Here is a 27,390-nt window from a genome sequence, read left to right as displayed (position 1 = left end):
AGCGTCTGAGAGAGAGAGAACTCAACCGTAGACCTCTAGCCCCTATCAGTCCCAGCTCCGAGTCCCCACCTTTATCCTCGCTGGCTCCACCGGAACCCATGCAGATTGGACGCATCTCCCAGGCTGAGAGAGACCGCCGGATGAGGGAGCGACGCTGTCTATATTGCGGCAAACCGGGCCATTTCCGTTCCACGTGTCCCGGGCTCCAGGGAAACGCTCTGTCCCGTACAGACCGGGGAACTGTAACGGGAAACATAACCTCCTCCCATCCGTCCAACTCCCGTCTGCTCATTCCAGTCACCCTTTCCTGGGACAACCACAAGCTTCACCTTCAAGCCTTGGTAGACTCTGGAGCCGCAGGTAACTTCATGGATGGTGTCTGGGCGAAAGAGAATGGCGTTCCCTTTGAACCTCTAAGTGACCCCATGAGGGTTACTACATTGGATGGAAGCCCTTTGGGATCTGGACTTGTCACTCATGTCACTACCTCCTTGCGACTTTCAGTTTCACAACACAAGGAATTGATGAACTTTCATTTGATCTCCTGTTCCGAGTTCCCTCTCGTCCTTGGATACCCCTGGCTTCACAGCCATAACCCTCACATCGACTGGTCTGTGGGCACTATCAAGCAGTGGGGTCCTACGTGCCAAGCTACATGTATTTTCCCGAATTCCCGAGTTCTACTCCCGAGTCTTTAGAATCCATCGACCTGACCCGAGTTCCCGAGTGTTACCATGACCTCAAACTGGTATTTAGTAAACAGAGGGCCACCATGCTACCACCCCATAGACCTTATGATTGCCCCATCGAACTGTTTCCGGGCACTTGCCCCCCCAGGGGTCGGATCTTTTCCCTATCTCCACCCGAACGAGCTGCTATGGATACCTACATCAAGGACGCTCTGGAAGCAGGCCTCATGCGTCCATCCACCTCCCCGGCGGGAGCAGGGTTTTTCTTTGTGGCCAAGAAAGACGGTGGATTACGTCCTTGCATCGACTACCGGGGACTCAATGCCATAACCGTCCGTAACCGTTACCCGCTACCCCTTATGGCCACAGCCTTCGAGCTGCTCCAGGAAGCAGTTGTTTTCACTAAGCTTGACCTGCGGAACGCATACCATCTTGTGCGGATCAGACCTGGTGACGAGTGGAAGACCGCGTTCAACACGCCTACTGGTCACTATGAATACTTGGTGATGCCCTTCGGCCTGACCAACGCCCCAGCGGTGTTCCAAGCGCTCATAAACGATGTGCTTAGGGATATGCTTAACATATTTGTGTTTGTTTACTTGGATGACATCCTCATCTTTTCGAGCTCTCTTCAAGAACACACAAAGCATGTCAGACAAGTACTCAAACGCCTCCTAGACAGCCATCTGTACGTTAAGCCGGAAAAATGTGAATTCCATTCATCCCGAGTACAATTCCTGGGATTTGTAGTGGAACCCGGTCGAGTCCAAATGGACCCCAGGAAGGTAGGGGCGGTAGCGGATTGGCCCACCCCCAAATCCGTTAAGGAAGTTCAGCGTTTCCTGGGCTTCACAAACTTTTACCGCAAGTTCATCAAGAACTTCAGCTTGGTGGCAGCCCCTCTCTCAGCTTTAACCAAGGGTGGCAATGCAAGGTTTTTGTGGGGAAGAGAAGCTGAGACGGCCTTCCAAGGACTCAAGCAGCGCGTCCTCTCTGCTCCCATCCTGATACTACCGACTACGGATGAACCGTTTGTGGTGGAGGTAGACGCCTCAGAGGTTGGTGTTGGAGCTGTCCTGTCTCAGAGGGTGAAGACAAGAAGCTTCATCCGTGCGCTTTCTTCTCACACCGGCTTACCCCGGCTGAGAGGAACTACGATGTGGGGGATCGTGAACTCCTAGCGGTTAAGATGGCATTGAAGGAATGGAGACACTGGCTCGAGGGGGCTTCTCACCCGTTTCAAGTGCTTACGGACCACAAAAATCTGGAGTATATCCAGCAGGCGAAGCGGTTGAACTCTAGACAAGCTAGATGGTCTCTTTTCTTCAATCGATTCCAGTTTATCCTCACCTATCGGCCCGGGTCGAAGAATCTCAAACCGGATGCCCTGTCCCGAGTCTACGCTCCTGCCATTCGAGATGACACGGACATGCCTGTCCTTCCTGCTGCTAAGATCGTGGCTCCGATTTCGTGGCAAGTTGAGGATACCGTGAGACGAGCTCAAGCTATCGAACCGGACCCGAAAGGGGTCCTGCCAATCGGTTGTTTGTCCCCAAGGCAGTGAGGACTCAGGTCCTTCTGTGGGGGCACTCCTCTCGCCTCACCTGTCACCCGGGCGTAGGTCGCACCTTGGAGTTCATCCAGCGTAAGTTCTGGTGGCCTACCATAAGAGAAGACGTTGCCTCTTTCGTCAATGCCTGCCCCGTGTGCTGCCAGGGCAAATCTTCTCACCTCCGCCCTCAAGGACTCCTTCACCCTTTACCTATTCCCCACAGACCCTGGTCCCATATCTTGTTGGACTTTATTACTGGCCTTCCTCCATCCCATGGCAATACTACTATCCTAGTCATAATCGACAGGTTTTCAAAGGCGGCCAGGTTCGTCCCTCTGACTAAGTTACCTTCTGCCAAGGAGACGGCTGAGTTGGTAATTAATCATGTGTTCCGAGTCTTCGGCATTCCTCAAGATATGGTTTCTGACAGAGGTCCCCAGTTCGCCTCAAGGTTTTGGAAGGCCTTCTGCCAACTCATGGGTGCTTCTGCCAGTCTATCTTCAGGGTACCATCCGGAGTCCAACGGCCAAACAGAGAGGATGAATCAAGAGCTGGAAGCCACCCTCCGATGTATGACTCGTAACAACCCGTCCACATGGTCGTCCTTCATTGTTTGGGCCGAATACGCGCACAACACCTTGCGCTCCTCCTCCACTGGTATGTCCCCGCACGAGTGTCAGTTTGGCTATGCCCCTCCATTGTTCCCGGACCAGGAGGCAGAAGTCAGAGTGCCTTCAGCCTTGAAGTTCGTCAGACGCTGTCGGCTTATGTGGAGGAAGACCCGTCTTAATCTTATGCGTTCCTTACAGAGGTACCAACAACAAGCCAACAGACGTCGCCGTCCCGGGCCTACCCTGCGCCCGGCCAGAGAGTCTGGCTCTCCACAAGAGACTTACCACTACGGGTGGAGTCTCGCAAGCTGTCCCAAAAATACATCGGTCCCTTTAAGGTTGCCAGGAGAGTTAACCCAGTTTCTTATCGCCTACACTTACCCAGATCCCTTAAGATTAATCCCACATTTCACATTTCCTTATTAAAACCTGTTGTTTTTTCTCCCCTTGTCCCGGCAGACAGACCTCCCCCTCCGCCTCGTGTCATTGGAGGCCAGCCGGCTTATACCGTCCATCGGATACTGGATTCCCGCCGGGTGCAGCGGTCCTGGCAGTATCTGATGGACTGGGAAGGCTACGGTCCCGAGGAGCGCTCCTGGGTTCCTGCCAAAGACATACTGGACCCTGACCTCATTCGTCAGTTCAGGGCTCTCCACCCTGAGAGAGCTGGTAGGAACGTCAGGAGCCGTTCCTAGGGGGATTCTGTCAGGATTTGGCCAGGGTTGTTCCGGTTTTTGGTCACTAGATGCCCCCATTGTGCCTTTTGACCTTTTGTTTTCCCTTGATCCCCATTATTATTTGCACCTGTGCCTCGTTTCCCCTGATTGTATTTAAACCCTTTGTTTTCCTCAGTCCTTTGCTCTGTGTTTGTATGTTAGCACCCAGCCCTAGTATTCTGTTAACTCTTGTTGATCCCGGTGGACGCTCTTGTGGAATTCTGTTTTTTGTTCTTGTTTATTTATTTTTGAGTATCTTTTGAGGCTTTTTGTGCTATACCTACCACCTTGTGGATTTACCTTTTTTGTCTTGGAGGATTACCTTTGTTCTTGTGGAATTCCTTTTGAGGTTGTGGAGTTACATGTGTTCCTGAAGGACTTCACTTTTTACTACATTAAATACACCGTCTCAAGTACTGCTGTGTCTGCCTCATCTTCTGGGTTCTGCCGACTATTCGTGGCTCAGTTGGTTAAGTGACTGTTTCTCACTCCGGAGACCCGGGTTCGTAACCAGGTCCTGACATATACATATGTGAATAACTAAATCAAATCAAATCACATGTTATTGGTCACATACATCAGCTGATATCTCAAAGTGCTGTACAGAAACCCAGCCTAAAACCCCAAACAGCAAGCAATGCAGGTGTAGAAGCACGGTGGCTAGGAAAAACTTCCTAGAAAGGCCAAAACCTAGGAAGAAACCTAGAGCGGAACCAGGCTATGAGGGGTGGCCAGTCCTCTTCTGGCTGTGCCGGGTGGAGATTATAACAGAACATGGCCAAGATGTTCAAATGTTCATAAATGACCAGCATAGTCAAATAATAATAATCACAGTAGTTGTCGCGGGTGCAGCAAGTCAGCACCTCAGAAGTAAATGTCAGATGGCTTTTCAAAGCCGATCATTAGGAGTATCTCGCTCCTGCTGTCTCTAGAGAGTTGAAAACAGCAGGTCTGGGACAGGTAGCACGTCCGGTGAACAGGTCAGGGTTCCATAGCTGCAGGCAGAACAGTTGAAACTGGAGCAGCAGCACGGCCAGGTGGACTGGGGACAGCAAGGAGTCATCATGCCAGATGGTCCTAGGGCTCAGGTCCTCCGGGAGAGAGAAAGAGAGAATTAGAGAGAGCATACTTAAATTCACACAGGACACCGGATAAGACAGGAGAAGTACTCCAGATATAACAAACTGACCCTAGCCCCCGACACATAAACTACTGCAGCATAAATACTGGAGGCTGAGACAGGAGGGGTCAGGAGACACTGTGGCCCCATCCGATGATACCCCCGGACAGGGCCAAACAGGAAGGATATAACCCCACCCACTTTGCCAAAGCACAGCCCCCACACCACTAGAAGGATATCCACCAACCACCAACCTACCATCCTGAGACAAGGCTGAGTATAGTCCTTGGTAGCAGTTCGCATCGGTGGCACTGTATTATCCTCAAAGCGGGCAAAGAAGGTGTTCAGTTTGTCTGGAAGAAAGACATCGCTGCCGGGGACGTGACTGGTTTTCTTTTTCTAGTCCACAATTGCCTGTAGACCCTACCACATACGTCTTGTGTCTCATCCATTGAATTGCGACTCTACTTTGTTCCTATACTGACAATTTGCTTGTTTGATTGCCTTGCGGAAGGAATAACTACACTGTTTATATTCTGCCATATTCCCCAACATCTTTCCATGGTTGAATGAGGTGGTTCACGCTTTCAATTTCGCGCGAATACCGCCATCTGTCCATGGTTTCAAGTTAGGGTAGGTTTTGATAGTCACAGTGGGTAGAACATCTCCAATAAACTCCCTTATAAACTCACTCACCGAGTTATTTTCTGAGTTTTCCCTGAACATTTCCCAGTCCGCGTGATCAAAACAAACTTGAATGCCTTGTATGCATCGCGGAAGTTAGAGAAGAAGTGGCCCAAGGTATTGCCTGCGCGGGTGCTACAATCAATGTGCTGGTAGAATTTAGGTAGCCTTGTTCTCAAATTAGCTTTGTTAAAATCCCCAGCTGCAATAAATGCAGCCTCAGGATATATAGTTTCCAGTTTACATAGAGTCCAGTGAAGTTCCTTGAGGGCCGTTGAGGTATCTGCTTGGGGGGGACAATACACGGCTGTGACTATAATCGAAGAGAATTATCTTGGGAGATAATGTGGTCGGCATTTGATTGAGCATACACCCCCGCCCTTCTTCTTTACCAGAGAGAATTTTGTTTCTGTCGGTGCGTCTCGTGAAGAAACCGGTGGCTGTACTGAGTCCAACAACATATCCCGAGAGAGCCATGTTTCCGTGAAACAGAGAATGTTACAATCTCTGATGTCTCTCTGGAAGGCAACCCTTGCCTTAATTTCATCCACTTTGTTGTCTAGAGACTGGACATTGTCGTGTAATATGCTTGGAAGCGGTGGGTGGTATGCACGTCTTCGAAGTCTGACCAGGAGGCCGCTCCTGCTACCTCTCCTGCGGCGACGTTGTTTTGGGTCGGCCTCTGGGATTAGATCCATTGTCTTGGGTGGAGGTCCAAACAAAGGATCCTCTTCGGTAAAGTCATATTCTTGGTCGTAATGTTGGTATGTTGACGTCGCTCTTATATCCAATAGTTCTTCCCGGCTGTGTGTAATAACACTTGAGATTTCCTGGGCTAACAATGTAAGAAATAATATATTTTTAAAAACTAAACACTGCCTTGTTTCCTAAGGACTCAAAGTGAGGCGACCATCTCTGTTGGCGCCATCTTACTAACGTTTTCAAATGTGGGAGTAATGATTAATAAATGGTTAGAAAAGTGTTTGTAAATGCCTTACGTTTATTATGGACCCTTAAAATATAGTGTTACCAAAGAACGTTCCAAATTGTTTAGGCTGTCAGTCCAGATGGGTTTAAATGAATGGAATAAATGGAACACATTATTTTCTCAACTGGAATCCAATCGTTCAAAAAGTACATCTGTGAGGCTTTGTGTGGTCCTGCCGCAGTGGAGGAACGGGAGGGGGGGGGGGGGGGATTACTACAGAAGTACTCAACTCTATGGCACTTCCATTAAATTGCTCTCATTTTGTCTTTCAAAGCAGTATGTGTGTTTGTGTGTATGTGTGTGTGTGTGTGTGTGTGTGTGTGTGTGTGTGTGTGTGTGTGTGTTATTACTCGGAGTGGAAAACCATTAGAGCTGTATGGTAGTTTGAGGAGCAACCTCTCTCCTTACTTATCTCTGATGAATTCAGTGTGTGAGTTCCCTGATGGCTCTACACAGCATAATGCATCCCATCAGGGAGAAGGAGATGGATGGATGGGGAGTGGGACGTCTAACTGGATGCCTTCTTTGATCTCACTCTGCCGCCATTTTGTCTGTCTGAGGCTCCCCATGCGACAGCACATGTCCTATATCTGTACATTATGATCCTATAACCACAAAGAATCCACACTAAACAATGTACTTCTAAAGTAACAACACATAGTAGGATTTGTTTGGCCTTTTCGTGAGTGATGTTTACAGAAGTTAAGCCTTGAAAATGTACATTTTCACATTTGTTGTTGTTGTTGCTGTTGTTGTTTAATCATCTTTGGCTGGATAGTTGGGGAAAGTTGGGATTTAGAGTTGAGAGAAGCAGAGTCCTGTCTCTTCTGGCCTCAGGCTGTATGGTGCTGCAAAAACAGATATAATATACGTTGACAAGAAAACCTCAAGTGTAGCCATACAAAGGATATTCGCTACCGTAACTCCACCCCTGATAGGGCGTCAATTAGCTGTGAACAGAGTGCATGTCAATGTTCTGCATTCTATCCTAGTTAATGTGATGAATAAATAGGATTAGTTGTGAGCTCTTGTGTATCGCTACTCCTAAGCTGGCTATTTTATGGCCCAGCTTTAGGAGAAAGCAATTATTGTTGCTATGGATTACACGTTTAATACAACTCATTATGCCCCAGATACCATTTCTGTATAGAATGCTGCATTTTGTATAATATTTTAATGCGCAATTATTTCTGTACTGAGACGTTAAATATATGTAAAGCCTGGCGCTGCCATATGATGTTTGTGACTACGAGTCAATTTGTAGTCAGACTGTGTCTAGGTACCTATACCTTTGGCACCAGAAGCCAATAAAAGCAAATGACCAACACTTTCTACTCAGGAATACCAAATAAGCACCTTTAGAAATAAAGTTTAGTTGTTTCTTTTTCCATAGACTGGAGTTTTATTGCTGTCCTTAGTCGTTTAAAATGAGTTGTATTCTTTTTATTGCTCTTTTTATTCTGACACAGTGGCTTCCTCTTGGGAAGGGACAGATCTATTATGTCCAGTGTAATTGTGTTTGCATTTGAAACACGGCCGTGATTGCTTTTTGACTTCTGAATATTCCAGATTGGATGGGCTAAATGACATTTTAGAAAATGTCCCGGGCTCCCTAAGCCCTCGTCTCCGCTCCTGCATGCTCTCTTCCACTCCTCTCCCCTTTGCTCCTCCTCCCCTCCGCTCCTCCTCTCTCCTCTTCGCTCTCTTTCCATCTGCTCCCCTCTCCCCTATTTAATTGGTCACTGGAAAAGCGGTTGTTTGCAAATGTATGGAAGCATGCGAAACTGTGTCCTATTCCGAAAGACTGCAAAGAACCCATTACTCCTGCCAATAGTCAACCAATTAGTCTACTCCCTACACTCAGTAAGATATTGGAGGGTATTGTGAGTATGGAAAAGAATGATCTGATTACAGCCAATCAGCATGCTTATTGCAAAAACCATTCCACTACGACTGCATTGGTTGACATGACTGACCGGTGGCTCAATGCTATGGATAATGGCAGGTTTGTAGGTGTACTATTTTTAGATTTCAGTGCAGCATTTGATTAGTGGATCATGAAATTATTTTGACAAAATTAATGCATTATGGTTTTGAGGTAGCATTGAATTGGGTACAGTCATATCTAACTGACAGGAAACAGTCTACCTATATCAATGGTTCATGTGTTAAACTGGAATACCGCAGGGCAGCTGCCTTGGGCCACTTCTCTACTTAATATACACCAACGACCTTCCCTATGCCTTGGTTGAAACTCAAGCTACTATATTTGCAGATGATACTACAATTTATGCAGCAAGACAATCGGTTCAACAGGTACAGCAAGCTTTGCAAGGAGATTATCAGGAAATGGGTTTGCCAAAACAAACTTGCTTTAAACACCAAGAAAACCAAAGTTATGTTGGTCTGTTCAACTAGGAGAAGGTCAAAACAGCATGGGATACAATTAAGTATGGGAGGAGTACAATTTGAAGAAGTGGCAGAATGTATTGGTTTTCTTCTGGGGAAAGAGAGGCGGACCAAAACGCAGTGGTTATTCATGGTACTTTAATAAAGACACTAGACATGAATAAACTAACAAAACAAGAAATGTGCAAAAACAGGCCTCTCTGGTGCAAACACAGAGACAGGAACAATCACCCACAAAACCCAACACCAAACAGGCTACCTAAATATGGTTCCCAATCAGAGACAATGACTAACACCTGCCTCTGATTGAGAACCATATCAGGCCAAACATAGAACTAGACAAACTAGACATGTAACATAGAATGCCCACTCAACTCACACCCTGACCAAACAAAACATAGAAACAATACAAAGCAAACTATGGTCAGGGTGTGACACCAAACTACTGGGAGTGCAACTAGACAACTGCTTATCATGGTCGTCTCCAATAACTAATCTATGTAAAAAAAATATTAAAACAGCAGAATCAGAAGGATAGCTAAATATTAACCAGGGGAAATCCTTCAGCAAATAACACAGGCATTGGTTGAGAGTCAAGTGAACTATTGTTCGGTGGTCTGGGGAAATGCATCATCTAGTGAAGTTAGGAGGCTGCAGAATGCACAGAATAAAGCAGCAAGGATTGTTTTAAGGTGGAGATATGGTTCTTCTGTTGCAGTCATGGGCAGTGTTCTTGGTTGGTCATCAATCGACAAGATAATTGAAAAAAACATGCTTATTTTATTTTATAATATACATCATTTAAAACGGCCAAGTTCTATTCACAACAGTATTCAGTTGGTAAGAGACAGACATTCTGTAAATACTAGGAATAGATTGTCCACCATCTATGAGTTATCCAGACAGAAAAAAGAAATGGGCAAAAGAACATTTCGATTTAGAGCAATAAAGAAATGGAATAAATTAACTGAGCAAACTAGAAACCTTTCAATATATAAGTTTAAACATTATTTTTAAACAATTTAAATATAGTATATAGAAATGTTGTGGGACTAAAGTAGATGAAGAATCAATATTTTTTTAGATTGAGTATTTATTGGGTCATTGTGCTAGTGTATTATGTATGTTTCTAATAGTGTGTTATATGTGAAAGTGTGTTTGTATTATAAATTGTATTTTAATGTTAAGGACTCTTGGAAGATTAGTCCAAATGGGGACTAAAAGAGATCCTAATAAAATAAAATAAAATCCCCTCCACTCTGCTCATCCCTCCCCTCCTCTTCCCTCCGCTCCACTTACCTCTCCCCTCCACTCCACTCCCCTCTCCCCTCCACTCTCCCCTCCACTTCCCTCTCCCCTCCACTCCACTCCCCTCTCCTCTCCACTTCCCTCTCCCCTCCACTCTCCCCTCCACTTCCCTCTCCCCTCCTCTCCACTTCCCTCTTCCCTCTCCCCTCTCCCCTCCTCTTCCCTCCGCTCCACTTCCCTCTCCCCTCCACTCCACTCCCTCTCCTCTCCACTTCCACTCTCCCCTCCACTCTCCCCTCCACTTCCCTCTCCCCTCTACTTCCCTCTCCCTCCCCTCTCCTCTCCACTTCCCACTCCACTCCACTCTCCACTCCCCTCTCCTCTCCACTTCCCTCTCCCCTCCACTCTCCCCTCCACTTCCCTCTCCTCCCCTCCACTTCCCTCTCCCCTCCTCTCCTCTCCCCTGCTCTATTTCCATCTGCTTCCCTCTCCCCTCCACTTCACTCTCTTCCCCTACACTCCCCTCACCTCACATTTCTGCTCCCCTCTGCTCCTCTCCCCTCCCCTCACCTCTTCCCTCCACTTCCTCCGCTCTCCACTCCCCTCTTCCCCTCCACTCCCCTCACCTCACCTTTCTGCTCCCCTCTCCCCTCTGCTCATCTCTCCGCTCCTCCGCTCCCCTCCTCTCCTCACCCCTCTGCTCTATTTCCATCTGCTTCCCACTTCCCCTCCTCTCCCCTCACCTCACCTTTCTGCTCCCCTCTCCCCTCTGCTCCTCTCCCCTCCCCTCACCTCTTCCCTCAACTTTCCTCTTCCCCTCCTCTCCTCTCCACTTTCCTCTACCCTCCACTTCTCTCCACTCCTCTCTCCTCTCTACTCCACTCTCCCCTCCACTCCCCTTACCTTTCTGCTCCCCTCTCCACTCCGCTCCTCTCCCCTCCTCTCCCTCTCCCCTCCGCTCCACTCTCCCCTCCACTTCCCTCTCCCCTCCACTCCACTCTCCACTCCCCTCTCCTCTCCCCTCTGCTCTATTTCCATCTGCTTCCCACTTCCCCTCCTCTCCCCTCCTCTCCGCTCCACTCCCCCTCCACTTCCCTCTCCCCTTCACTCTCCCCTCCACTTCTCTCTCCACTCCACTCCCCTCCACTCCCCTCTCCCTTCTACTTCCCTCTCCCCTCCACTCCACTCTCTTCCCCTCCACTCACCTCACCTTTCTGCTCCCCTCTCCCCTCTGCTCCTCTCCCCTCTCCCCTCCACTTCCCCCTCACCTCTTCCCTCCACTTCCCTCCGCTCTCCTTTCCCCTCCACGTCCCTCTTCCCCTCCTCTCCTCTCCTCTCCACTTCCCTCTACCCTCCACTTCTCTCCACTCCTCTCTCCCCTCCACTCCCCTTACCTTTCTGCTCCCCTCTCCGCTCCCCTCTTCCCCTCCGCTTCCCTCTGTCCCTCTCCCCTACACTTTCCCTCCCCCTCCCCTCCGCTCGCCTCTCCACTCCCCTCCTCTCCCTCTCCCCTCCACTTCCCCTTCACTTTCCTCTCCCCTCCACTCCCCTCCGCTCCTCTCCCCTCTGCTCCTCTCTCCGCTCCTCTCCCCTCTGCTTCTTTCTACTCCTCTCTCCCCTCCGCTCTCCTCCACTCCTTGCTCTCTTTCCATCTGCTCCCCTCTTCCTCTCCGCTCCCTTGCTGCCGGGGCACTGTCAGTTCTGAGAACCTGATTACCGTCTTTTCTCGCTCCTCCACATTTCCAATTACCCCTTTTTAGGTGTGGCAGGTAGCCTAGTGGTTAGAGCGTTGGACTAGTAACCGGAGGGTTGCAAGATCAAATCCCCGAGCTGACAAGGTTCAAATCTGTCATTCTGCCCCTGAACAAGGCAGTTAACCCACTGTTCCTAGGCCGTCATTGAAAATAAGAATTTGTGCTTAACTAACTTGCCTATAAAGGTAAAATAAATGTAGATAGACCATGAATAAATGTTTATAAAGGTTGCTAATAAGGTTAAGGTTAGCCCACGCACTGCTTTTATATAGGTATTTCAAAAGGTCAAATAGAGATATTATGGATGTGGTAAAGTAAACACACTCCCCTCTACTCTCCACTTCCCTGTTCCCCTTCACAACCTTAACCCATCCACTCCCCACTCCCATTACCTTTGTGCTCCCCTGTCCCCTCCGCTCTCCTCCCCTCCGCTTCACTCCCCTCTGCTCCCCTCTTCCCCCCGCTCTTCTCCCCTCTGCTTCTCTCCACTACCCTCCACTTCCCTTGCACTCTCTCCTCCACTCCCGTCTTCCCATCCTCTCCCCTTTCCTCCACTCTCCACTGCTCCCTCCGCTCCTCTCCCCTCCGTTCCTCTCTCCTCCGCTCCTCTCCCCTCTGTTCCTCTCTCCTCCGCTCCTCTCCCCTCCATGCCTCTCTCCTCCGCTCCTCTCCCCTCCGTTCCTCTCTCCTCCGCTCCTCTCCCCTCCGTTCCTCTCTCCTCCGCTCCTCTCCCCTTTCCTCCACTCTCCACTGCTCCCTCCGCTCCTCTCCCCTCCGTTCCTCTCTCCTCCGCTCCTCTCCCCTCCATGCCTCTCTCCTCCGCTCCTCTCCCCTCCGTTCCTCTCTCCTCCGCTCCTCTCCCTCCATTCCATTCTCTCCTCCGCTCCTCTCCCCTTTCCTCCACTCTCCACTGCTCCCTCCGCTCCTCTCCCCTCCGTTCCTCTCTCCGCTCCTCTCCACTCCTCTCCCCTCCGTTCCTCTCTCCTCCGCTCCTCTCCACTCCTCTCCCCTCCGTTCCTCTCTCCTCCGCTCCTCTCCACTCCTCTCCCCTCCGTTCCTCTCTCCTCCGCTCCTCTCCACTCCTCTCCCCTCCGTTCCTCTCTCCTCCGCTCCTCTCCACTCCTCTCCCCTCTGCTTCTCTCCACTCCTCTCTCCCCTCCGCTCCTCTCTCCTCTGCTTCTCTCCACTCCTCTCCCCTCTGCTTATCTCCACTCCTCTCTCCCCTCCACTCCTCTCCCCTCCACTCCTCTCCACTCCTCTCTCCCCTCCTCTGCTCTCTTTCCAACTGCTCCCCTCTCCCCCTCCACTCCTCTCTGCTCCACACCCCTCACCTCTCTGCTCCTCTCCCCCTCTGATCTCCTTCCCCTCCTCTCCCCTCGCCGCACCCCTCCCCTCCCCTCTGCTCCTATCCCCTCTCCCCTCCTCTCTCCTTCCACTCCGCTCCCCTCCGCTCCCATCTCCCCTCTGCTCTCCTCTCTTTTCCGGTCTGCGCTCCCAAAGGTTGATGTTTTCTCCTGTCACCTAATGAAAGCACTGAAGTCTCTGAGAGGATCAACTGGAGGCAGACTGACTGAGGAGGTTAAGGTCTCTTCTGAGAGAGCTGTGTGGAAGGGCTGATGTTCCATCTATCTAGCGTAACTCAGAACAGTGTGTGAATGTTCCTTATTGAAAGAAGTCTGAATGCGTTTTGGTCTGTTCTGTGTGAATTAACTCCATCTGAACTAACCTCTTTCTCCCTCTCTCTCCTCCCTTCTCTCTCTCCTCCCTTCTCTCTCTCTCTCTCCTCCCTTCTCTCTCTCCCTACTCCCTTCTCTCTCTATCCTCCCTCCCTCCCTTCTCTCTCTCTCTACTCCCTTGTCTCTCTTTCCACTCCCTTCTCTCTCTACTCCCTGCTCTCTCTCGACTACCTTCTCTCTTCTACTCCCTTCTCTCTCTCCTCCCTTCTCTCCCTACTCACTTCTCTCTCTACTCCCTTCTCTCCCTACTCCCTTCTCTCTCTACTCCCTTCTCTCTCTACTCCCTTCTCTCTCCTCCCTTCTCTCTCCTCCCTTCTCTCTCTCTCCTCCCTTCTCCTTCTCCTCCCTTCTCTCTCTCCTCCCTTCTCTCTCTCTACTCCCTTCTCAATCTACTCCCTTCTCTCTCTTTCAACTCCCTTCTCTCTCTACTCCATTCTCTCTCTACTCCCTTCTCTTTCTCCTTACCCCCTTCTCTCTACTCCCTTCTCTCTCTTTCAACTCCCTTCTCTCTCTACTCGCTTCTCTCTCTCCTCCCTTCTCTCTCTACTCCCTTCTCTCTCTCTCCTTGCTTCTCTCTCACTCTACTCCCTTCTCTCCCTCTCTACTCCCTTCTCTCCCTCTCTTCTCTCTCTCTCTCTCTCTCTCTCTCTCTCTCTCTCGCTCTACTCTACTCTCTCTCTCTCCTTGCAGATATGGAGACATGGTTCCTAAGACGATTGCGGGGAAGATATTTGGTTCTATCTGTTCTCTGAGCGGGGTGTTGGTCATTGCCCTGCCTGTCCCAGTCATTGTGTCCAACTTCAGCCGCATCTACCACCAAAACCAGAGAGCTGACAAAAGACGGGCACAGAAGATGCAGGTAAACATAGTTTGTTACTACCTCAGAGGTTTGGACTGGAGGGAGACCTCCAGTTCAGGGAGCCATCCGAGCCCACTCTCCCCCGGAGAAGAGCAGAGAGATGGGAAAGGCGCAGGGCTCATGTCCCCATAGAAAGGCATTCTCTAGATAATGTATGAATATCACACACACAAACACACACAAGCACAGTTATTCACATGATATAAACAGTAATCAAGTGACACATCCACTACTTGTTGCTCACTGAATGCGACCCTGGTGTCGTTTCCCCAGGAGAGCAATAACCCTGTGTAAAAACGCATTCAGAGGGAAGAGCCGTTGGTTATGTCATGAAACAGTGTCATTCTCCATTAACCTAGACATTTTAATGCCTTTTGCCATAGTGTGTGAGCCATACGATCCAGGCGCAGCAGAGAGAAGATAAACTGAGGAGTCACAGCCTGTCACTGTACTAATGACACTCGCCTATCACTGTCATCTCACAGCTCACTGTTTGTGTGTGTGCTTGTGCATGCAGGCGTGTGAGTGCGTGCATGCATGTATGTGTGTTTGTGAGAGGGAGAGAGAGAGAGAGAGGGGGGGGGGTTATCCCTCACACCAGGCCCTGTCTCAAATCTCTTCAGTATTTGTTATTACTTAATTAACTGTAAACTACTTGTCTGAAAATCACCAGGGGCCTGTTTCCTTGTGTGTGGGGACCAGACAGTCAAACAGGCTGATGATGAGTCAATCTAACCATATAGGCTCATCATACAACATTCCTACTACTGTTAGATACAGTCTAGCCGTTCTAGTCCCCTATCCCAAACCCACCCCTAATCAATGAATGCTGATTGGCTGGAGTCCAGCCAATCTAGTCCCCTATCCCAAACCCACCCCTAATCAATGAATGCTGATTGGCTGGAGGTGAACACATGACTGTTTCACAGGTAGTGAACCAGTCTCTGGTTAAAAGACTAGGGGCTCTATTCAATCAGATCTGCTTTAACCCACATCTACATAACGGTTGTTTTGGCGTGTCGGAGGTGGAACTGCATTTTTTACAAGCATTACGCTACACCCGCAATAATATCTGCTAAATATGTGTACGTGACCAATAACATTTGATTTGATTAGAGCTGTCAAATCCACAAGCGGATCCTGGTATTATACCTAAAGCGGACCTTGCCTTGTTTACCAGTTGGAACACTGGAATGTCAGATGTGATCTACACCTTGATTCGGTGATAGAAATCTTTTAATTTTTTAAGAAATGTTTTATTTCAAATTTATTTAACCAGGTAGGCCAGTTGAGAACAAGTTCTCTTTTACAACTGTGACCTGGCCAAGATAAAGCAAAGCAGTGCGACAAAAACAACAACACAGAGTTACACATGGAATAAACAAACATACAGTCAATAATACAATAGAAAAATCTGTATACAATGTGTGCAAATGAAGTAAGGAGGTAAGGCAATAAATAGGCCAATAGTGGCGAAGTAATTACAATTTAGCAATTTACACTGGGGTGATATATGTGCAGATGAAGATGTGCAAGTAGAAATACTGGAGTGCAAAAGAGCAGAAAAACAAAAACAAGTATGGGGATGAGGTAGGTAGTTGGTTGGATGGGCTATTTACAGATGGGCTGTGTACAGCTGCAGCGATCGGTAAGCTGCTCTGACAGCTAACGCTGAAAGTTAGTGAGGGAAATATAAGTCTCCAACTTCAGTGATTTTTGAAATTCGTTCCAGTCATTGGCAGCAGAGAACTGGAAGGAAGGGCGGCCAAAGGACGTGTTGACTTTGGGGATGACCAGTGAAATATACCTGCTGGAGCGCGTGCTGCTTGTGGGTGCTGCTACGGTGACCCGTGAGCTGAGATAAGGCGGAGCTATACCTAGCAAAGACTTATAGATTACCTGGAACCAGTGGGTTTGGCGACGAATATGTAGCGAGGACCAGCCAGCGAGAGCATACAGGTCGCAGTGGTGGGTAGTGTATGGGGCTTTGGTGACAAAACAGATGGCACTGTAATAGACTGCATCCAGTTTGCTGGGTAGAGTGTTGGAGGCTATTTTGTAAATGACATTGCCGAAGTCAAGGATCGGTAGGATAGTCAGTTTTACGAGGGTATGTTTGGCAGCATGAGTGAAGGAGGCTTTGTTGCGAAATAGGAAGCCGATTCTAGATTTAACTTTGGATTGGAGATGCTTAATGTGAGTCTGGAAGGAGAGTTTACAGTCTAGCCAGACACCTAGCTATTTGTAGTTGTCCATATATTCTTAAGTCAGAACCATCCAGAGTTGTGATGCTAGTCTGGCGGGCGGGTGCGGGCAGCAATCAGTTGAAGAGCATGCATTTCGTTTTACTAGCATCTAAGAGCAGTTGGAAGCCACGGAAGGAGTGTTGTATGGCTTTGAAGCTCGTTTGGAGGTTTGTTAACACAGTGTCTTAAGAAGGGCCAGATGTATACAGAATTGTGTCGTCTGCATAGAGGTGGAACTCTAACTGAGAAGTACAGTTCCCGCTCAGCCCAGTCAAAACTGTTCGCTGCTCTGGCCCCCCAATGGTGGAACAAACTCCCTCACGACGCCAGGACAGCGGAGTCAATCACCACCTTCCGGAGACACCTGAAACCCCACCTCTTTAAGGAATACCTAGGATAGGATAAAGTAATCCCTCTCACCCCCCCCCTAACCCCCCTTAAAAGATTTAGATGCACTACTGTTCCACTGGATGTCATAAGGTGAATGCACCAATTTGTAAGTCGCTCTGGATAAGAGCGTCTGCTAAATGACTTAAATGTTAAATGTTAAGTAGTTAGTGAACCAGGCGAGGCAGTCATTAGAGTAACCAAGGCTGTTGAGTCTGCCGATAAGAATATGGTGATTGACAGAGTCGAAGCCTTGGCCAGGTCGATGAAGACTGCTGCACAGTACTGTCTTTTATCTATGGCGGTTATGATATTGTTTAGGACCTTGAGAGCGGCTGAGCTGCACCCGTGACCAGCCCGGAAACCAGATTGCATAGCAGAGAAGGTACGGTGAGATTCTAAATGGTCAGTGATCTGTTTGTTCACTTTGCTTTCGAAGACTTTACAAAGGCAGGGCAGGATGGATATAGGTCTGTAACAGTTTGGGTCTAGAATGTCTCCCCCTTTGAAGAGGGGATGTCTAGCCCAGCTGATTTGTAGGGATCTAGATTTTGCAGCTCTTTCAGAACATCAGCTCTCTGGATTTGGCTGAAGGAGAAGTGGGGTGTGCGGAGCTGTTGGCTGGGGTTGGCGTAGCCAGGTGGAAAGCATGGCCAGCCGTAGAGAAATGCTTTTTGAAATTCTCGACTATCGTGGATTTATCAGTGGTGACAATGTTTCCTAGTATCAGTGCAGTGGGAAGCTGGGAGGAGATACTCTTATTCTCCATGGACTTTACAGTGTCCCAAAACCTTTTGGAATTAGTGCTGCAGGATGCAAATTTCAGTTTGAAAAAGCTAGCCTTTGCTTTCCTAACTGACTGTGTGTATTAGTTCCTGACTTCCCTGAAAAGTTGCAAATTGCGGGGACAATTCGATGCTAGTGCAGTACACCACAGGGTGTTTTTGTGCTGGTCAAGGGCAGTCAAGTCTGGAGTGAACCAAGGGCTGTGTTTTAGGGAGCGTTTGACAGTGATGAGGGGTGGTCATTTGACCGCAGACCCATAACGGACGCAGGCAATGAGTGATTGCTGATATCCTGGTTGATATCTATGAGGGTGCCCGTGTTTACGGATTTGGGGTTGTACCTGGTAGGTTCCTTGATAATTTGTGTGAGATTGAGGGCATCTATCTTAGATTGTAGGACGGCCGGGGTGTTAAGCATATCCCAATTTAGGTCACCTTGCAGTACGAACTCTGACAATAGATGGGGGGCAATCAATTCACATATGGTGTCCAGCGCACAACTGGGAACTGAGGGGGGTCTATAACAGTAAGGGACTTATTTCTGAGGAGATGGATCTTTAAAAGTAGAAGCTCGAACTGTTTGGGCATAGACCTGGACAGTATGAGAGAACTCTGCAGGCTATCTCTACAGTAGATTGCAATTCTGCCCCCTGTAGCAGTTCTGTCTTGACGAAAAATGTTGTAATTGGGGATGGAAATGTCCACATTTTTGGTGGCCTTCCTAAGCCAGGATTTAGACATGGCTAGGACATCAGGGTTGGCTGAGTGTGATAAAGCAGTGAATAAATCAAACTAAGGGAGGCGTCTGATGTTAACATGCATGAACCCAAGGCTTTTACGGTTGCAGAAGTCAACAAATGAGAGTGCCTGGGTTAACCTCTACATCACCAGAGGAACAGAGGAGGAGTAGGATGAGGGTACGGCTAAAGGCTGTAAGAACTGGTTGTTTAGTGCTTTGGGAACAGAGAATAAAAGGAGCAGATTTCTGGGCGTTGTAGGATCAATTCAGGGCATAGTGTACAGACAAGGGAATGGTAGGGTACGAGTACAGTGGGGGTAAACCTAGGCATTGATTGACGATGAGAGAGGGTGCATCTCTAGAGGCACCAGTTAAGCTAGGTGCGGTCTATGCATGTGTTTGGGGTGGGACAAGGGGGCTATCTGAGGCATGTTGAGCAGGACTAGGGGCTCCGCAGTAAAACAAAACAAGGAGAGCTGCCCTAAACAACAGTATACAAGGCATATTGACATTGGCGCGGGTCGTGGACTCCACTTCACCATAGTTTTTCTACGCCTCTTTATCCGCCTCCGTGGCCTCTTAAAAACGTCGACCCTCACCGGACGGACGGGAGACTCTGGCAGCTCCGGAGTGAAGGGCGATTCTGGCAGCGCCGGTGTGACGGACGGCTCTGGCAGCTCCTAGCTGACTGACGGCTCTGGCAGCTCCTGGCTGACTGACGGCTCTGGCAGCTCCTGGCTGATTGACGGCTCTGTCAGCTCCGTGCTGACCGGCGGCTCTGGCAGCTCCTGACTGGCGGGCGGCTCTGGCAGCTCCTGACTGGTGGGTGGCTCTGGCAGCTCCTGACAGACGGGTGACTCTGGCAGCTCAGGACAGACGGGAGGCTCTGGCAGCTCAGGACAGACGGGAGACTCTGACAGCGCTGGGCAGGAGGAAGGCTCTGGCAGCACTGGACAGGCGGGAGCACCTGTAGGAAGGAGACGGAGAGACAGCCTGCTGCGGGGGGCTGCCACCGGAGGGCTGGTGCGTGGAGGTGGCACCAGTGCAGCGAGGTGAAATAGCCCGCACTGGGCAGTGCTGGCGAACCGGGGACTGCGTAGGGCTGGTGCCATGTACCCCGGCCCGAGGAGACGCACTGGAGACCAGATGCGCTGAGCCGGCTTCATGGCACCTGGCTCGATGCCCACTCTAGCCCAGCCGATACCAGGCACTGCAGTGTACCGCACCGGGCTATGCACATGCACTGGGGGCACCGTGCGCCTCACGGCATAACACGGTGCCTGTGCGGTCCCTCTCTCTCCACGGTAAGCACGGGGAGTTGGCGCAGGTCTCCTACCTGACTTCGCCACACTCCCCGTGTGCTCCCCCCAAGAAATTTTGGGGCTGCCTCTCGGGCTTCCTTGCCAGCCCTGTTCCCTCAAAGTGCTGGCTCCCTTTACCTACTGCCTCCCCTCTCCTGGCTGCCTCCACCTATTTCCATGGGAGGCGATCCCTTCCAGCCAGGATCTCCTCCCATGTGTAGCAACCCTTGCCGTCCAGAATGTCCTCCCATGTCCATTCCTCCTTATAGCGCTGCTCCTGCTGCTGCTGCCTGTTACCACGCTGCTTGGTGCTTTGGGGGTGGGTGATTCTGTAACGGGATTCGTCGTCCTCTGACGAGAAGTATGAGAGATCGGACCAATATCCAGCGTGGTACGTGTTCGTCATGTTATAATGAACAAAATCACTGAACACGAAAATACAAAATAAGAAATAGAAAGACAGAAACGAAAACCGAAACAGTTCCGTGTGGAACACACAAACACAGAAAACAATCACCCACGAAACACTGGTGGGAAAAGGCTACCTATGATTCTCAATCAGAGACAACTAACGACACCTGCCTCTGATTGAGAACCATACTAGGCCAAACACAAAATACAACATAAAAAAACAAACATAGACTGCCCATCCCAACTCACGCCCTGACCATACTAAAACAAAGACAAAACAAAGGAACTAAGGTCAGAACGTGACAACACTGGACAAAAACAATCACGTCTTACTGCTGCTCCATCTTGGACATCATATGACATCATAAATAATGAATGATTTTCAATTTGAAGGTCATTATTTCTATACAGCCTACACTTTCTCATTCTAAACTTGGGGTGGGTGTGGCTTCATGACAATGATCAAAAGCAGCTGCTCACCTATTTTACAGCTCCAATGCAGTTACACCTCCAACACCACCAAAACATCAGTTATGCGGGTGTCGGCTATCACCAGTTAACACTCGATCTGAGCGAGTGGCTCCCGAGTGGCTCAGCGGTCTAAGGCACTGCATCTCAGTGTAAGAGGCGTCACTATAGTACCTGGTTCGAATCCAGGCTGTATCACATCCGGCGGTGATTGGGAGTCCCATAGGGTGGCACACAATTGGCCCAGTGTCGTCCGGGTTTTGCCGGAGTAGGCTGTCATTGTAAATAAGAATTTGTTCTTAACTGACTTGCCTAGTTAAATAAAGGTTAAATAAAAAATAGGCCTAGGATGACAACTGGGATATATTGTGTGTGCATCTGCTGGTGTGCACGTGTGTGTACAGGATGTTCTGCGTGTGTGTATGGGATGTTGTACGTATGTGTATGGGATGTTCTGTGTGTGTGTATGGGATGTTCTGCGTCTGTGTATGGGATGTTCTGTGTGTGTGTATGGGATGTTCTGTGTGTGTGTATGGGATGTTGTGCGTGTGTGTATAGGATGTTCTGCGTGTGTGTATGGGATATTCTGCGTCTGTGTATGGGATGTTCTGCGTGTGTGTATGGGATGTTCTGCGTGTGTGTATGGGATATTCTGCGTCTGTGTATGGGATGTTCTGCGTGTGTGTATGGGATGTTCTGCGTGTGTGTATGGGATGCCGGAGGCTGTTCATGCCCTCTGAGTGTTAGCTGGTCCAGTTCTCCACTCAGTGGTGCAAGATAATGTATGCTAATGAGTTCCTGTAAAGCGATGATGTGATTGGTCGCAGCGTGTCCAGGGGCCAAATTGGGCAACTGCATCAGCTAGCATCATAAAGACAGAGAATGGTAATCCTAGTTAGAGGGCATTATGACAAATCAAATCAAAGTTTATTGGTCGCGTACACAGTTTAGCAGATGTTATAACGGGTGTAGTGAAATGCTTCTGCTAATAGCTCCTAACAATGCGCTAGAATGTTCAACAAAATGTTAAACAAAACAAATTGAAATCAAGAACGTCGGGACGAATCCAATTAACAGCCCAAATAGCCTTGTATCAGTAATCAAAATGAAATCTATATGTATGTAGGCTACACCTGTGTGTGTGTGTGTGTGTATATGTGTGTGAGTTTGTGTGTATGTGAGTGAGTGTGTGTCTCCACTCCTCTCTTTCCAATCCTCTTCCTCATCCATCTCAGTGTGAGGGGCCTGGGATAATGTTTAAAGCAGTTTGAACCTGTCTGAAGCGCTGTGGCAGGTTTGTTCGTGGTCCCAGCGTACTGCCCAGCTTCAACTAACCACCTGTCTGCCAAGAGTGAGCACTCATATCCATCAAACCCAAGCACTCCGAGACAAATAGGTGCCGTGTACACAGAGAGGGCGAGTTGGGGGGGAGAAGGAGAGAGTGGGTAAAGAGAAAGGTGAGAGAGGGGAAGAGGGAGAAAGAGGGGAAGAGCCGTAGGTGATATTTGTCCTAATGGTACATTCTTTCCTGAAATAGCTCTCTCCCACATGAGGTGTTGCGGAGAGCATAGGTGTGTGTGTTATAGTTCCTGTCAGATACCTGACCTTGGTGTGTCCCCCTTTCCTTTCTGAGTCAGCCGCAGTGCAGTATCCCACCCCAATAACAAAATACACACTCAAATACCAAACACACACACCTACTCCATTCTGATAGAGTCAGAACCCTATTAGCACCTTATATCCCAGAAAAACACCAATGTCCGTTGTTGCTAAACCGTCAGTAATATACATTACTGTTGTGGCATTAATTTAGCCCAAAATGCTTTATTAGTATTGACACATACAGTACCCGGCCATAAAACAATATTGCCATGGGAGTCATGTTAATTTAGCATGGCTGTGGCTATTTGTTTGGAGCTTGTTATGGAGTTTCAACACGGTGCTGATCGGCAGTGTTGTATAATACGAAGCTGTTCGAACCACTGTATTGACAGCTGGAAGAAAAGAAGAAGAAAAGATGTTCCAACTGATGAATAACAGCATCGCTAAGCTGTTTTCAAAACCCCTAGGTGCCTCTGATGACGTGTTACTGCGTCACCCTAATGACAGCTGTTATGTGTCACCACAGTAACACATGTCACGTCAATGACAGCTGTTATGTCACCTTAACGACAGCTGTTACGTCACCCTAGTGACATGTTTTAAATCACCTTAACGACAGCTGTTACGTCACCCTAGTGACATGTTTTAAATCACCTTAACGACAGCTGTTACGTCACCCTAGTGACATGTTTTAAATCACCTTAACGACAGCTGTTACGTCACTCTAGTGACATGTTTTAAATCACCTTAACGACAGCTGTTATGTCAACCTAGTGACATGTTTTAAATCACCTCAAAGACAGCTGTTATGTCAACCTAGTGACATGTTTTAAATAACCTTAACGACAGCTGTTACGTCACCCTAGTGACATGTTTTAAATCACCTCAAAGACAGCTGTTACGTCACCCTAGTGACATGTTTTAAATCACCTCAAAGACAGCTGTTACGTCACCCTAGTGACATGTTTTAAATCACCTCAAAGACAGCTGTTACGTCACCCTAGTGACATGTTTTAAATCACCTTAACGACAGCTGTTACGTCACCCTAGTGACATGTGTTATATCACCTCAAAGACAGCTGTTATGTCAACCTAGTGACATGTTTTAAATCACCTTAACGACAGCTGTTACGTCACCCTAGTGACATGTTTTAAATCACCTCAAAGACAGCTGTTACGTCACCCTAATGACAGGGTATGGCAATGTAAAGAAGACTCTTATGGTGCAGTTAGTCATACTGAAGTTAGTCATACTGTAGTTTTGATAGATTATGTGGTCTGTCTGTCTGTCTGTCTGTCTGTCTGTCTGTCTGTCTGTCTACAGGAGGAGTGTAGCCTACTGTATGATAGAGTCATCATCATTAGGCTACTGTTCCCCTCTCCTGCCCCCGGGGTCTGGTAATGATCATACCACAGGGTTTAAAGACACCATAATAGCCAGAACATACTTTGACACACGCTATTGATTAATGCCCCATGGTAGCTAACTGCTAGATGACAGTACACTACGCTCATGTATTGAAGTGTTCATTTGTTCATCCATTAACTAGAGAGGAGAAGAAGATAAAAATAAAGAATAAAACAGAAGAGAGAGAAAAAATAAGAAAGTAGAGGAATAAATAATTAGAGAGAGGAGAGGAGAGGAATACAATGAAGAGTGAAGGGAAGAAAGAAGAGGAGAATAGACAAGATTATGCTGTCACCATCTCCCCCCTCCTCCTTCTAGACAAGATTATGCTGTCACCATCTCCCCCCTCCTCCTTCTAGACAAGATTATGCTGTCACCATCTCCCCCCTCCTCCTTCTAGACAAGATCATGCTGTCACCATCTCCCCCCTCCTCCTTCTAGACAAGATTATGCTGTCACCATCTCCCCCCTCCTCCTTCTAGACAAGATTATGCTGTCACCATCTCCCCCCTCCTCCTTCTAGACAAGATTATGCTGTCACCATCTCCCCCTCCTCCTTCTAGACAAGATCATGCTGTCACCATCTCCCCCTCCTCCTTCTAGACAAGATCATGCTGTCACCATCTCCCCCTCCTCCTTCTAGACAAGATCATGCTGTCACCATCTCCCCCTCCTCCTTCTAGACAAGATTATGCTGTCACCATCTCCCCCTCCTCCTTCTAGACAAGATTATGCTGTCACCATCTCCCCCTCCTCCTTCTAGACAAGATTATGCTGTCACCATCTCCCCCTCCTCCTCCTAGACAAGATCATGCTGTCACCATCTCCCCCTCCTCCTTCTAGACAAGATCATGCTGTCACCATCTCCCCCTCCTCCTCCTAGACAAGATCATGCTGTCACCATCTCCCCGCTCCTCCTTCTAGACAAGATCATGCTGTCACCATCTCCTCCCTCCTCCTCCTAGACAAGATCATGCTGTCACCATCTCCCCCTCCTCCCTCTAGACAAGATCATGCTGTCACCATCTCCCCCTCCTCCTCCTAGACAAGATCATGCTGTCACCATCTCCCCCTCCTCCTTCTAGACAAGATCATGCTGTCACCATCTCCCCCTCCTCCTCCTAGACAAGATCATGCTGTCACCATCTCCCCTCCTCCTCCTAGACAAGATCATGCTGTCACCATCTCCCCCTCCTCCTCCTAGACAAGATTATGCTGTCACCATCTCCCCCTCCTCCTTCTAGACAAGATCATGCTGTCACCATCTCCCCTCCTCCTCCTAGACAAGATCATGCTGTCACCATCTCCCCCTCCTCCTCCTAGACAAGATCATGCTGTCACCATCTCCCCCTCCTCCTCCTAGACAAGATCATGCTGTCACCATCTCCCCCTCCTCCTCCTAGACAAGATCATGCTGTCACCATCTCCCCCTCCTCCTCCTAGACAAGATCATGCTGTCACCATCTCCTCCTCCTAGACAAGATTATGCTGTCACCATCTCCCCCTCCTCCTTCTAGACAAGATCATGCTGTCACCATCTCCCCCTCCTCCTCCTAGACAAGATCATGCTGTCACCATCTCCCCCTCCTCCTCCTAGACAAGATCATGCTGTCACCATCTCCCCCTCCTCCTTCTAGACAAGATCATGCTGTCACCATCTCCCCCTCCTCCTCCTAGACAAGATCATGCTGTCACCATCTCTCCCCTCCTCCTCCTAGACAAGATCGTGCTGTCACCATCTCCCTCCTCCTCCTCCTAGACAAGATCATGCTGTCACCATCTCCCTCCTCCTCCTCCTAGACAAGATCATGCTGTCACCATCTCCCCCTCCTCCTTCTAGACAAGATCATGCTGTCACCATCTCCCCCTCCTCCTCCTAGACAAGATCATGCTGTCACCATCTCCCCCTCCAAGACAAGATTATGCTGTCACCATCTCCCCCTCCTCCTCCTAGACAAGATCATGCTGTCACCATCTCCCCCTCCTCCTCCTAGACAAGATCATGCTGTCACCATCTCCCCCTCCTCCTCCTAGACAAGATCATGCTGTCACCATCTCCCCCTCCTCCTCCTAGACAAGATCATGCTGTCACCATCTCCCCCTCCTCCTCCTAGACAAGATCATGCTGTCTCTATCTCCCCCCTCCTCCTAGACAAGATCATGCTGTCACCATCTCCCCCTCCTCCTCCTAGACAAGATCATGCTGTCACCATCTCCCCCACCTCCTCCTAGACAAGATCATGCTGTCACCATCTCCCCCTCCTCCTCCTAGACAAGATCATGCTGTCACCATCTCCCCCTCCTCCTCCTAGACAAGATCATGCGATCACCATCTCCCCCTCCTCCTCCTAGACAAGATCATGCTGTCACCATCTCCCCCCTCCTCCTAGACAAGATCATGCTGTCACCATCTCCCCCTCCTCCTCCTAGACAAGATCATGCTGTCACCATCTCCCCCTCCTCCTTCTAGACAAGATCATGCTGTCACCATCTCCCCCTCCTCCTCCTAGACAAGATCATGCTGTCACCATCTCCCCCTCCTCCTCCTAGACAAGATCATGCTGTCACCATCTCCCCGCTCCTCCTTCTAGACAAGATCATGCTGTCACCATCTCCTCCCTCCTCCTCCTAGACAAGATCATGCTGTCACCATCTCCCCCTCCTCCCTCTAGACAAGATCATGCTGTCACCATCTCCCCCCTCCTCCTCCTAGACAAGATCATGCTGTCACCATCTCCCCCCTCCTCCTCCTAGACAAGATTATGCTGTCACCATCTCCCCCCTCCTCCTTCTAGACAAGATCATGCTGTCACCATCTCCCCCTTCCTCTTTCTAGACAAGATTATGCTGTCACCATCTCCCCCTTCCCCTTCTAGACAAGATCATGCTGTCACCATCTCCCCCTCCTCCTTCTAGACAAGATCATGCTGTCACCATCTCCCCCTCCTCCTTCTAGACAAGATCATGCTGTCACCATCTCCCCCTTCCTCTTTCTAGACAAGATTATGCTGTCACCATCTCCACCTTCCCCTTCTAGACAAGATCATGCTGTCACCATCTCCCCCTCCTCCTTCTAGACAAGATCATGCTGTCACCATCTCCCCCTCCTCCTTCTAGACAAGATCATGCTGTCACCATCTCCCCCTCCTCCTCCTAGACAAGATCATGCTGTCACCATCTCCCCCTCCTCCTAGACAAGATTATGCTGTCACCATCTCCCCCTCCTCCTCCTAGACAAGATTATGCTGTCACCATCTCCCCCTCCTCCTAGACAAGATTATGCTGTCACCATCTCCCCTCCTTCTAGACAAGATTATGCTGTCACCATCTCCCCCTCCTCCTTCTAGACAAGATTATGCTGTCACCATCTCCCCCTCCTCCTCCTAGACAAGATCATGCTGTCACCATCTCCCCCTCCTCCTTCTAGACAAGATCATGCTGTCACCATCTCCCCCTCCTCCTTCTAGACAAGATCATGCTGTCACTATCTCCCCTTCCTCCTTCTAGACAAGATTATGCTGTCACCATCTCCCCTTCCTCTTTCTAGACAAGATTATGCTGTCACCATCTCCCCCTTCCTCCTTCTAGACAAGATCATGCTGTCACCATCTCCCCTCCTCCTAGACAAGATTATGCTGTCACCATCTCCCCCTCCTCCTCCTAGACAAGATCATGCT

At 49.1% G+C, this 27,390-nt stretch overlaps 1 protein-coding gene across 1 annotated transcript in view; it reads left to right on the top strand.

Annotated features, from left to right (window-relative positions):
* Positions 1-27,390, top strand: part of kcnd3 (potassium voltage-gated channel, Shal-related subfamily, member 3) — a 334,077-nt gene that overhangs the window by 271,543 nt on the left and 35,144 nt on the right. Inside the window, exon 3 of the mRNA XM_065005257.1 lies at positions 14,198-14,366. Within this exon, the coding sequence (XP_064861329.1) occupies positions 14,198-14,366 (169 nt within the window). The remainder of the gene's footprint in view (positions 1-14,197; positions 14,367-27,390) is intronic.

Source organism: Oncorhynchus nerka, linkage group LG20, assembly GCF_034236695.1.
Source record: "Oncorhynchus nerka isolate Pitt River linkage group LG20, Oner_Uvic_2.0, whole genome shotgun sequence".
In the NCBI taxonomy this organism is placed as follows: domain Eukaryota; kingdom Metazoa; phylum Chordata; class Actinopteri; order Salmoniformes; family Salmonidae; genus Oncorhynchus; species Oncorhynchus nerka.
Note: the sequence above shows the minus strand (reverse complement) of the source record. Positions and strands in the feature narration are given on the sequence as shown.